General features: G+C 41.6%; 2 protein-coding genes across 2 annotated transcripts in view; one reads left to right on the plus strand and one right to left on the minus strand.

Annotated features, from left to right (window-relative positions):
- The first annotated feature begins 619 nt into the window (after positions 1-619).
- Positions 620-5,018, plus strand: LOC112105210 (vitelline membrane outer layer protein 1 homolog). Its single transcript, XM_024197910.3, has 3 exons — positions 620-892; positions 984-1,099; positions 3,029-5,018. Exons 1-3 carry the CDS (start codon positions 620-622, stop codon positions 3,324-3,326), a joined length of 687 nt encoding a protein of 228 aa, XP_024053678.2. The 3' UTR covers positions 3,327-5,018.
- A 16-nt stretch (positions 5,019-5,034) lies between these two features.
- Positions 5,035-12,335, minus strand: part of GALNT15 (polypeptide N-acetylgalactosaminyltransferase 15) — a 34,147-nt gene continuing 26,846 nt past the window's right edge. Inside the window, exons 7-10 of the mRNA XM_024209589.3 lie at positions 11,193-11,324; positions 9,841-9,942; positions 7,843-7,983; positions 5,035-5,190 (exon numbers count right to left, since the gene is read on the minus strand). Coding sequence (XP_024065357.2) covers positions 5,044-5,190; positions 7,843-7,983; positions 9,841-9,942; positions 11,193-11,324 — 522 coding nt within the window. The 3' untranslated portion in view covers positions 5,035-5,043. The remainder of the gene's footprint in view (positions 5,191-7,842; positions 7,984-9,840; positions 9,943-11,192; positions 11,325-12,335) is intronic.

A 12,335-nucleotide genomic window follows, 5' to 3' on the forward strand; every position in this document is an offset into this window, starting at 1 on the left:
GTGGGGACATAACTGATAAAATGGCTGGGGACAAGATTAACTGCTAGCCAGGGGATGACCAGATGTTGCGGTGAGAGCTCCTGACCAGAGGGTCCACATCACCTTACCTAATACATTTGGGATTGTGGGCAACACTAATTGGCGCACCCAGACTCAGAATGGGCTGGGGCAGTTCAATAGTCAAAAGGCATACTGAAAAAACACATCATCGTCTTTTTTAAACATCTCATGATTTTTTGGGCCAATCTCAAGATTTTTTTGGAGTCTGAATCATGATTTTGGGTTTGAATCACTGAGGTTGGCAATGCTGATAACCATACACAGAGTTCATAATATCAAATAGCATTCATAAGCTGTACATAGATTGCCATATCATCACAGGTGCCTACTCAGAGAAAACTCCTATTGACTTCAATGGAAGTTATGTTGAAGGACTATGGGATTTCACTGTGCACTGTTATATTTCATTCAGGGCAGAATCTGAGGGCTGCAGACTTTCCAGATTTAATTTAAGAACACGAGCCAGTAAATTACCATTGCAAAACACACTGTTTGTTCTACTTTCCCATGTGACAATCTTGAACACATTTGTTATTTTAATCAAATTGGCAGAGATAAAATGGGGTATAAAGGACAGAGTGCAGAAACTAGTGCTGTGGCTCACACTACTTCATCCAGCTGTTATAACATGCAGGCCATTCCTATTCTCCTTTTGGTTGGCTTAACCTATGTCTCCCCAGTCTCTGGTATAAGAGAAATCCACGCTAATGGCACTTTCTCAAACAGAAAGTATTACAGCTCAATAAATGTCAGTAATGGAGGACCTTGGGGCACTTGGACATGGATTGATATGTGCCCAGAACATTTCTATGCTATGGGATATAGTGTAAAGGTAACTGAACCTGATTACTTTATCCATACCTTTGTCAGAGCGATAGGTTCTTATCCTGTTAATGATCTTACTGTATTTCTGTATATTTTAGATGGAGGAGTATGGAGGAGCTAGTGATGACACTGCACTAAATGGGATCCGTTTATTTTGCATAAAAATCAACAATACGAGTAGTGCTGTCTTTACCGTTGAATCTGATTCTGGAAAGTAAGTTTAATGGTACTTCAACCTTTTATATTTTGTTTGATCTATAGTAAACCAGATGAGGAGGAACCTGAGAACTTGTAGCATTGTCAACCAGAGAGCAGCTGTTATTGCCTCCAGGTTGTTCTTTTTAAGTTTTTATGCTGGGAATATAATTGTTTACCACTACCGAGGAAGTGGCCAAGTTATCGTCTATGTTACACCAGTGTAGCCCAATGAATTTGGCTCAATGTATTAATTATGCATGATTTGCAAAATTCAGAGAAAAAAGGCTACAATTTAAATAGCAGACATTGCTTGTATTGTGTTTGAATTTCTTACCTTTTGCCCCAGGCACAGCTTGGATGGTCTTTAAAGTTAAAACTGACACTTCATCCTCACTTGAATATTTGGCCTTTACAATTTTCTTATAACAACTTGTGTTATAGGGACACTGTCAATCTGGAATCTAGTCACTTTAAAAATAACAACTTAAAAGTAATTCCAGGTACTTTACCTGCTCCTGAGGCCAAAATGTTGGCAATCACATTTCCCTGTTTTTATATATATATTTCCCCCCCACCTTGTTGTGTAGAAGTTCTGCCCAGGCAAGGGAAACTAAGTAACTAAGCCCTGACACTGCAATCAGATCTACTAGAGTGGACCCTTCCACCCCAATGGGACACTGCATAAGTGGAGGGGTCCAGCTAATAGATCTGATTGCAGGATCAGGACCTGGCTGACTTCAGAGGGGAAACAGTGAAAATGACTATACATAGAGTTCTGCCATATGCACAAAGGAAAAGAAACAGAAAAAAAAAGAGAGAATTTTTTCCCCTTCATTTTTCAGTTATAATAGTCTTTGACATTACTTGTAACGGTAATAGGGAAATGTTCAGACAGAAATGTGATTATTTTTAAGTTGATGATGTCCCCTTTAGGGCCAAGTTATCAGTTTCAACTTTGAATGCCTCACCCCCTATCAGTTTGTATCAATGTCTTTATGTAATGTAAAGAGTTTGTTTTTTAAATGTAATTTGTGTATGAAAGGATCTGTGGGTCACTGATACATATGGCTCAGCCATTTATTGGGTTTATATTACCTGATTTTAGGAACTGCCAAGGTCCATCTAGAGTGCAGTATCCTCTCCCCTACAGTGGCCAGCACTAGAAGACATGCAATGATCCTTCAGTAGGCGGATGGGAGAATGCCCCCTGCATAGGTCTAATCCTGGTTTCTGACCGTTAGAGATTGGCCTGAGTCCTGAAGCACAAGGTTTAATATCCCTTCCAAAATGTTTGTTGACATTAATTATGAACACTCTAGATATTCTTAATATTCATGTAAATATCAAAGTTTTAAAGTGTGGACATAACATAAATCCAGATTTTGAAGTATGGGTATAATTTTTTTCCAGGCACACATTTACAATTATTGCAGGCAACAAAGAGTAAACTCCAAGCTATTTTTAATTGATATTAAGAAACATATTCTCCTCTTGCTTCCACTGATGTAAATGGATTTACTTTAAGGCTTTTTTCTGGTGTGCATATATCTACAGTGAATCTTGCTTTCTCAGGTTTTCTTGAGTTTGACACATACACTGTGAACAGGACATTCACATTTCTTCAGTTTTGTTCCAACTTTTTCCTGCCCTCAAACAGGAAAAGCTCCTTGCTGCTTTGTGATAAGTTCAACCTGCCGTCATTGTGCTGTCACTTTATTTTTGGAATGTAAGCTCTGGGTTGAAGGAATGGTATCCGCTGTGTATTCTGCAGAGTCCAAACACAGCTGGTGTTCAACACATAATAAATAATACATTCAAAATAATTCAGAAAAATCTGGCATACTTCCCATTTTAAAAATGGATCAGCCTTGATTAAAATAACATTTCACTGGCTTTTATGTAACAAATAGAGAAAAATATATTTAAATTGTCTTTCTCCCCCTAGGTTTGGGCAATGGTCGGGAATCACTTGGTGTCCAACAGGGTTCCTAACAGCCTTTCAGCTGAAAGTTGAAGTTCCACAAGGAATTTTAGATGATACAGCCGCTAACAGTATCAAATTCCGCTGTAGCAGTGGTGCTATCATAGAAGGAACAGGCGGTAGCTTTGGTGATTATGGTGGATGGAGTAATGCCTGCACAAGAGGTGGAATTTGTGGCATTGAAACCAAACAGGACCCATACCATAATGCTTTTATTGATGACACAGCGCTCAATGATGTTCGTTTCTTCTGTTGTGACTGATTTCTATTGTTGAATGTTATTTTCTGGGATTTCCCAAAGGCTGATACCTGGCTTGTTCTGAGCAGAACATTCTGTTATTTTCAGCCTTGTGCCAAGCCCCACTGTGAAGTCAATTTGCTCTAAATCTTAGTAAAAGTAACATTCTCTGTCTCTTTTTAAAAAGTCAGCAATAAATTAGGTTTCAATAGCGATGCACTGCTCCCTTAATGACTGTATGAAAGCTGCGATTGATTGATATGGAAATGAATTGTGAGCCAATCTAAAGGAAAGCCAGGTAGTTAGGAAAAGGCTCCATCCTGCAATCACCTCTCTGTCTTGCCAAGCTTCTCCCCCTCCTATTTTGGAAGCACCCGAAGGTGTCAGCCCTATTTGATTTCATTCCTAATTTAAGGACTCCAGATAAAGTGTTCATGCAAGTCAGACTGTCTGACACAGGCAGCCTGACACTATATTCCTCATATTATAATAATTGCCGTTAACTTCAGTGGGAGACTTGAGGTCAGAAGGGATGCACGATCACGCTCCCAGTAAAAGAACCTTGATGAGTTCCTTTTGAGGATCATCTACGAGACCCATGGTGAGTAAGGGGCTATAGGAATCCTCTGGTGTAGCGTCAACACTCTTATTCTTTAAAGTAGCTAGCAGCAGATGCAGGAAAAGGAAGCAGACACCAATTTGTTCTTCTTACGTAGCTATAAAGTCTTGTGCAGCTAAAGTCCTTTCATTTTCTGCTTTCAAGTTTTACAACTTGAGTGATACTTTGCTTTAGTACATTAATTCATCTCAATGTTTTATTAGCCAAAATTGAATGCCTCCAATAAATTCCATGTCAAAATACATGTTGTTTGCGAGGTTTTTTTTTTCTCCTAAATCTTTCGTACTCTGCTCTTGTTGGGTGTGCTGAAGCCTACTAATGGAAAGTTTGCTGACAAGGAGTTATTAAAACCCAAAGGAAACTAAAGCACGAACATTGTACATCTATCCATTTCTTTGGAGTCATTGTCTCATCCAATTTAGATTGTGGATTAAGGCAGAGAGAGACAATGGGCCAAAGACAGAGAGTCTGATTGTACTCCCATTGACATCAATGAGAATTTTTAACAAGAACAAGATGTAACCCAATTCTGTGCTAATTCACACACACTGTGCAATCTCACTGAGTGGGGTATTTGGCTCAGTGTATTTGGAAAGGAATATATTAACTATTTCTTACAAAAGTAATTATGTTCTACTTTGATACATACAAAACCTACTTTGTTTTATATGGGTCAAGTGCACCGTACAGCTTGGCTAAACTCTCATCCTAACAAGGCGGACTTCCTTTGAGAGAGTTTCTAAAGTTTCACAAAGATTCATCTTCCTGTTTTCTTAGAAGTTTTAGAAGAGAGACCCTTTGGCAATTTGTCTTCCAAGTTTCTTTAAAAGGACAAACTTCTTGTCTTCTGCAGCAGTAGAGCTGCAGAGTCATTACTGATACTCGCAGTACTTTTATTCTCTGGTTGAAGAGAACAAATAGTAATTTTTAGCTTGAGTTGGTTAAACCAGGAGCCTGCTGCAATTCCTTGAGCAAGACTTTCCAAGCAAGATCTTTCTATCTTCTCCTGAAGACCGTGGCAGACACACACAACTTTCTTCTGCATGCAGGAATCTGTGTGTCTTGAATCCCAAATGAAAGTGACCATGAGGTTTGGAGACAGTCTTCACATAGACCTGTCAGTCATCTCTCATCTAGCACATGCAAGTGATCAAATCGCCACAGCTGATTCTCATTCTTGTTACATACATGTAAGGACAAGTCCTTCTCAGCTTCACTCTTCACTGCCTCTAGACATTTTCCAGAAGGGATGTGGACAATCATTCCACCCTACAAAAAGACAAAAAAGGGGCAGAAGGAATGGAGAAAAAGTAAAGGACTTTCAATAAAGATCAGAATGTGTATTTTAAACTGCTAACAAAGAAATGCAATCAGTAGGGATCGGTGATTGTTTATTTGGAGTAGTACTTTAAATTTAATGATTACTGTAAAAGTCTTAGGTTCGATCCTGAAAGGTGGTGAGTACCCATAATTCCTATTGATCCAATGGGAGTTGTACATACTCAGCACCTATTAAGATTAGCCCCTCCCCCAGTGCCTTCTGCTTTTTAGAGGGTAAATGTTGTACCCAGCATAAATTGCTGGGCTATGTCGTGCCAAGATTAACCTAGTCCAATGCTGGGGAAAATGAATCCTCCCCTTGGGAAGTAGAGTGGTAGCAGGACTGCCCCATAACTGCAACTATAATAGACTCAGAGCTGTAGTACCCATGTGACTGCCGTGTACCTGTTCTGTGTGTGGAATAACTGGAAGTTCATCGAGTCAGAGTTTAAGGCCAGGAGGGACCACCAGATTATCTAGTCTGACCTTGTGTATATCCCAGGCCACCAACATCACCCAGAATCTGCACAGTAAACCCAACAACTGAAATTAGATCAAAGTATTACAGTCCACAGAGGACTAGACTATGATGTGCCACTGGTAGGGTTACCATATTTTAAAAAAACAAAGAGGACACTCCATGGGGCCCCGCCCCCCAACTCCGCCCCTTCCCTGTGCGCCAGCCCCGCCCCAACTCGCCCCTTCCCGGCCCCACCCCAACTCTGCCTCTTCCCCAAAGTCCCTGCCCCAACTCCACTCCCTCCCCTGAACGCTCCGCCCCCTGCTCCTCCCCCTCCCCTGCTTCCCATGAATCAAATGTTCGCAGGAAGCCTGAAACAGGCAGGCAGCAGGTAAGCTGGGGCTGGGGGGGCGCGAGGAGGCGTGGCCCAGTCCGGCCCTCCAGGCCAAGCGGCTCTGGCCCCGGCGTCTCCAGCCCAGCTTGGCTTGGGCCCTGGGGCGCCGGCCCCGGTTCCAGCAAAGTGGCTCTGGCCCGCCCTGGCCCCGGCGACTCCAGCTCGGCTCAGGCCCTGGGGCACCAGCCCTGGCTGAGCGGCGCCGGCCGGCGGCCGAGCACCCCCAACCCCAGTCCCAGCAGCTCCGGCCCGGCTCGGCTTGGGCCCCAGTTCCGGCCGAGCAGCTCCGGCCCGGCCCCGGCCCCGGCTCTGGGCGAGCAGCGCCGGCCGAGCGCCCCCGGTCCCAGCGGCTCCGGCCTGGCTCCACTCGGGCCCCGGTTCCGGCCGAGCAGCGCCGGCCCCAGCGGCTCCGGCTCCAGCCCCAGCCCCAGCGGCTCCAGCCCGGATCCAAGCCCCACGACCCCTCCCTATTTTCCCGGACATGCCCGGCTTTTTGGAATTTCCTCCCGGATGGGGATTTGAGGACCAAAAAGCTGGACATGTCTGGGAAAATCCGGACATATGGTAACCCTAGCCACTGGGAGAGAACAGGCGGGAACGACATGCACCAGTCCCCAAGGCTCCTGTAATGGCAGGGAAATGATTAGGTGATATACACCCAGATAATCCTGGCAAGTGACTCTCATCCACATGCTACAGAAGAAGGTGAAAAACCCCCAAGGTCACCACCAATCTGGCCTGGGGGGAAATTCCTTGCCGACTCCACACATGGTGATCAGTTAGACCTTGAGCACATGAGCAAGAAGCAGCCAGCCAAGCACCCGAGACAGAGAATGCTTGATGCCACCTCAGAGCCCTCTCCCACCCTGTCCAGTGTTCAATCTCCAGCCATGGGCATTTCTGATGTTTCACAGGAAGGAGACAAAAAAACAAAAACAGAATACATTGGCAGCGGTGGGAGAATCCCTTCCTGACCCCTGCAGGTAGCTGTCTGAAGCCTAGACGGATGAGCTTGTAAGAACATAAGACATAAACCGGTGAGTCCCAGGGCTGCTGAGCCCTGCCCCCTACCATGACAAGCAACCCATTTTACAATCCCACTCATAAATCTGTCCAGATCTCTTTTAACACTTTGTTCTATATATTGTCCTGGAACCTTACAATTTCCCATGCTGCAGATAATTTCCTACCTTGCTGGGTGAATTCCACTGAATAATATTGAATTCTTATAGAAGGAGATACTCCTATACAGCAGTAGAGGGGGAATTTTAAGGCCCCACCCTACTCCCAAAAGAGATCCAATTCAAGACAAGCAAGGGGCTAACCCCTTCTTCATGTGTTCCCAGAATCTGGGTCCTCTCGCACCTCTCCCAGCCTGCGTAGCAGGACTGTACATGTTCCTTTGCTGTAAGGGTCCTTTGTGCCTACAGAAGTGGGGTGGGGTTTGCCCTTAGGTTAATTTCATAATCACTGGTTCATATATTCCAGGATCCCCTATAAAATAAATAGGTTAGTCTAGTACAGCAAAAATCTAGAGCATGAGGTTCTATAGAATGGTTGCTTTAACTCTTTTTCTTAAGCAAATTTGTATAAGGAAGTTGGTGTGAATAAGACAAATAGCTTCACAGTACCTTGGATGCAAACTGTGATGCAGTGAAACCACACTCTAAAACTTCTGGTAACCCCTTCCCGACAACTTTTGGACTATTTTCAGTTAGCCTAGCTTCATGACAAAACCACTACACACCTCCTGGACATCCCATTGTTGCTGGTTATTTTCTGTCTCTTGTGTACAGTTTTGAAGGATAACCTTCTCATGTCTGACATCAAAGCAAAACTGCAGAGCGGAACCAAACCGGATTTCCTTCATACTGTTATATTCAAAATGCTAGAAAAGGAAGGGTTTGTTTGCATTAATAAAGTTGAAGAACATTCCAATTCATTTTTAGTTGCTAGTATCCGAAATCATTTCCTGTCTGTTAACATAAAACTCCAAGATGAATGAAGGAGACACAATAGGCCTGATCCTGCAAACCTATCCTCTTACAAGTAGTCCTTGCACGACTACTTTCCTGGGACTATTTCCATGAGTAAAGGTTTTTAGGATTGGATAATATGTATAAAATAGATGCAGAATATAACATTTGTAGGCAATATTTTTTTTAAAATGTACTCCGGCTGGTGGGACATTCCCAGACATCAGAATATGGGAAAAATCCATCTCTGTTATTCTAGAGTTGATAGATTTGTGCCCTAAACTTCCAAGTCTTCCATTCCATGCTACTGAAAATAATAAACAATCACTTTGTACTCATAGGCCCAATCCGCATGTGCTGGACAGTTTCAACTACCACTGAGTTCATTCTCAGCATTCAAAAAGAGAGATGAATTTAAAAGTTCAGGGGGAAAACATCTATCTTTGAGTCAATCAGGAAGCAGAACTTTTGCAAACCAATCAGGATGCAAATATTTGCATATACAATCTAAGGTCCTGGTCTTATATTTCTTGAGCTTCCAAAACTTCCCCTATCTTTAATGGGAGTTTTGGATGTACACCTCTACCCCGATATAACAGGAATTCAGAGAGAACGTGGTAAAGCAGCGCTCCGGGGGGGCTGCGCACTCCGGCGGATGAAAGCAAGTTCGATATAACGTGGTTTCACCTATAACACGGTAAGATTTTTTGGCTCCCGAGGACAGCGTTCTATCGGGGTAGAGGTGTATAAGGATCAGAGCATAGAGTTCTAATTGTTTAACATTATTCCAGAACTCAGTGTTGTTGACTGACCTCTATGGAGATAGAAAGTAAAAACCTCATTTTTAGCTTGATGTAAACCAGGCTTTCATTTTTGCATCCACAAATCTCTGGACTGAAACACTTTAGTTAATGTAGATGTCTGCGTGTGCCTGCAGATCAAATACTTAAATATCTAAATGACCTAAAAAGTACAAACAATTTCAGGTGAAAAACAGTAGCCAGCGTTAAATATCTGTCATGGAAAATGAACAGACATATCCTAGGTGTGTTGCTGGTTAAATTACACTTTGCATATTAGATGGTGGAAGGAGAAATCATTTTTAAAAGAGGGGCAGAATACAGTAAAGCTGTCACAATGCTGGTTGGATTTTCATTAGACAAAGACTGCTTACTGAGATTTCATTTGAATGAATGAATGTTTTTACTGTATTGTAAATCATTGCTTTAAATTATTGTACTGTCAAGCAGTGTGCTAAGTAACCATTCTATTATATTAACTAAAATATGATTTTTCCCTTTCTTAAGTTTCCAAAAACTGATTGAAAAAATAACAGTCAAGATCATGAAAATCTTGACATTTACCATTTGCAATAATTCAATATACTGCAGTATTTGTTGTGTGTCAGTCCAGTCATATACATTTCTCATTTTTAGTATAGGGAATACTGAAAATATCATGGGGTAAGTAGTGTGGTGAACCTCCATATTTTAATAGTGTCCAGTGCAGATGAACTGATTCCCAAATGGAAAAAAAACCATATTTTTTGGATGGGACAAAATCAGCAAGACACATTGTTGCAGTAATTTAGCTGCTCATCATTTAGCCCCTGATTCAAGAAAGTACATAAGCATGTGTTTAACTTTAAAGCACATGAGTACTCTTATTGAAGGCAATGCTTAAAGTTAGTTAGGGACCAGCTTAAATACCTTCCTGTATCTGGGCCTTAAATTTGATGCCAGTACACATAAGCTTTAAATATACAATACCTGGTTAATATTGTCACTACAAGGAGACAGCTCAATAGGACCTTCTGCAGCATCCCAGGCAGATCTGTAATCTGCACAGAAGCCAACACCAGTGTTGTACAGCTGCAAATAAATATTTATACTGAAATAAAGTACAATCAGTTAAAAAGGAAATGTTTTTTAATTAACTTTTAATGTTGCGTGGGTTGTATCCTTTTTATTGTACATGCTTTGGCTAATTATTCAGTAGGTAGAGTCCTTTCACTCATAGGCAAGATCAAATGGACTCGCATATTGAGCGAAACTGAGCCTTGTCAGTAGAGTGACACGAGATCATGCTATTTGGCAAAGTTAAAGTTAAACCTTCAGTTTATAATTAGTTGAACTGGTTGAACCTTTTCCAACCATTTTTTATGGAAAATTGGGATTTTGAGAAAATTGAAATTTTTGCAGAAACTTTCTGTATTCCCTGAAAATGTTTGATGTTTTTGTCAGAAAAACTGAACACCCAAATCTCTCCAAATGTTTGGTTTTGTGTGTTCAGTTTTCAACAGAAGGTCACAATTTTCCACACAAAAACCTATTTTCTGATGAGCTCTAATAATTGTCCTGTTTGTGTATACGGTACTGAATTTAATACAATAGTCACAAGAATGTTTTCAGTATAATGACCATTACTACATATGCTGGTATGTTATGACAACGTGGAATTATATAGCATGCTATACAATATCAGGATAACTAGTAGTATATTACATTACAGTTTCTGAATCTATCAAGCGGAATGCCAGGGCTACGTCTAAACTCTGAGCTCAGGATGAGATCCCCTGCTCATGTACCATACTCGCTCTCATTCTCGTTGAGGCACAGCTAAGCCTTTTCACATTGGGTCAAATTCGGAGAGTCTTACACAGTACTTAGTCTTTTCTTGGGCAAATTCTCATTAATGTCAATAGGAACTTTCCTGAGAAAGAACTGAATAGAAACTAAGAGTCTCAGGATTTGGCTCATAAAACAGTTTTATTAAATGTGTGTTTTAATAAGTTATAATTATTAAATGTGAAATCCTATAATTTTTGGGGAGGCAGCATGAGCTAGGGAATAGGGCACTGGACTGGGAGTCAGGAGAAGTGGGTTCAGTTCCTGAGTTGGTACTTGTTGTGTGATATTGGGCAAGTCACTTTACTTCTTTGTGCCTTTGTTTTCCCTCCAATTCTTTATCTGCCTTGTCTATTTAGATTGTAAACTGTCCAGGGCAGGGACTGTCTCTTACTATATGTTTGTACAGCACCTAGCACAACGGGATTCTGATCTCGGTTGGGGGTCTCTAGGTACTTCAGTAATACAAATAATAATAATAATTTCCCTCTTACCTTGCCAGAGAATCTTGGTTTGTACTCTGGTGGGTGGAGTTCGGGGTATACATTTGATATAAACCAATGAAATTTTCTACAGCCCAGTCGCTTTTGCAGCTGAAGGCGCTCGTTGCAATCTGGCTTCTCAGCCTTATATGAGAAAGCATAGGGCAATTGAATGGATAGTAAACAAGTACTAATATATTTGTTTTTGAGAAGCTGGAAAAGAAATATACTGCCCAGGGAGGGCTCAGTTCTGCCACCCCTTATGTACAGCAAGTTACAATTAGTGTCGTGTCTCTCGTTTGAGTTACTACTAAAATAACATTTAGTCTGGGGTGGGAAGGGGATTGAGTGTCTCAAATTTGAGACATGGGGTGGGAATAAGGATTTTCATCAGCCATAACAAGTGTAATTATCTTGCAAAATCAATAATTCTTTACCCTCTTTTTAACAAAAAACAAATTCTACACTAACTGCACTGAAACCAATGGGGCTGTAAGAATTTGGCTTATTGGTTGCCATTTAATGCCCTGGCTTTAACAGACCAAAATCTGCTCTTATTTACATCCCCTTTGCAGTGTGGATAAATGAGCCTAGAAGTTGGTCTAACATATGCAGTAATGCTGATCAAATTATATCTATAAACAATTGATTTTATTATTTTCCCCATCAATTGCTCATCATATTATGTGAATAATTTGTTTCTGCAGATGCTGTATGGGGCAGGAACCATCATTTTGTTCTGTGTTTGTACAGGGCCCAGCACAATGGCGTCCTGGTCTAAATACTTTTCAAAGTCTGACCCCCCGCAGTTCTTAGCAATCTATTGCACCCTTCTGGCCAGTGATTTACTTATTTCTTCAGATTTTTAAAATTCAGCTCTTGGCACCCACCTGTTGCTTTGAGTGCCTATGCCATACATTAAAAATTGCAACATAAACAAAGGACTGCCCATAAATATATCCCCCTCAGGTCACCTACTCCTCAATCGCCTTTGGGAAGAGAGAAAGATATGGGCTTTGCAGCCTGTCCAGAAAACTTACAAGACTGGGTTCTGGCAGACCAAGTGAAGGAGTAAGTTCCAAAACCAAGGACCCCTCATGGAGAATATGCTGCTAGCAGCTCCCTGTCATTTATACTGAGGGAGCTCCAACCTGA

The sequence above is a fragment of the Terrapene carolina genome, unplaced genomic scaffold (genome assembly GCF_002925995.2).
Source record: "Terrapene carolina triunguis isolate 2854851 unplaced genomic scaffold, T_m_triunguis-2.0 Scaffold84, whole genome shotgun sequence".
NCBI lineage: Eukaryota > Metazoa > Chordata > Testudines > Emydidae > Terrapene > Terrapene triunguis.

Coding starts and splice junctions, on each gene's coding strand:
- LOC112105210 (XM_024197910.3), top strand. CDS start 620: ATGGGGTATAAAGGACAGAGTGCAGAAACTAGTGCTGTGGCTCACACT. Junction 893..983: donor CTATGGGATATAGTGTAAAG/GTAACTGAACCT, acceptor TGTATATTTTAG/ATGGAGGAGTATGGAGGAGC. Junction 1,100..3,028: donor GTTGAATCTGATTCTGGAAA/GTAAGTTTAATG, acceptor TTCTCCCCCTAG/GTTTGGGCAATGGTCGGGAA.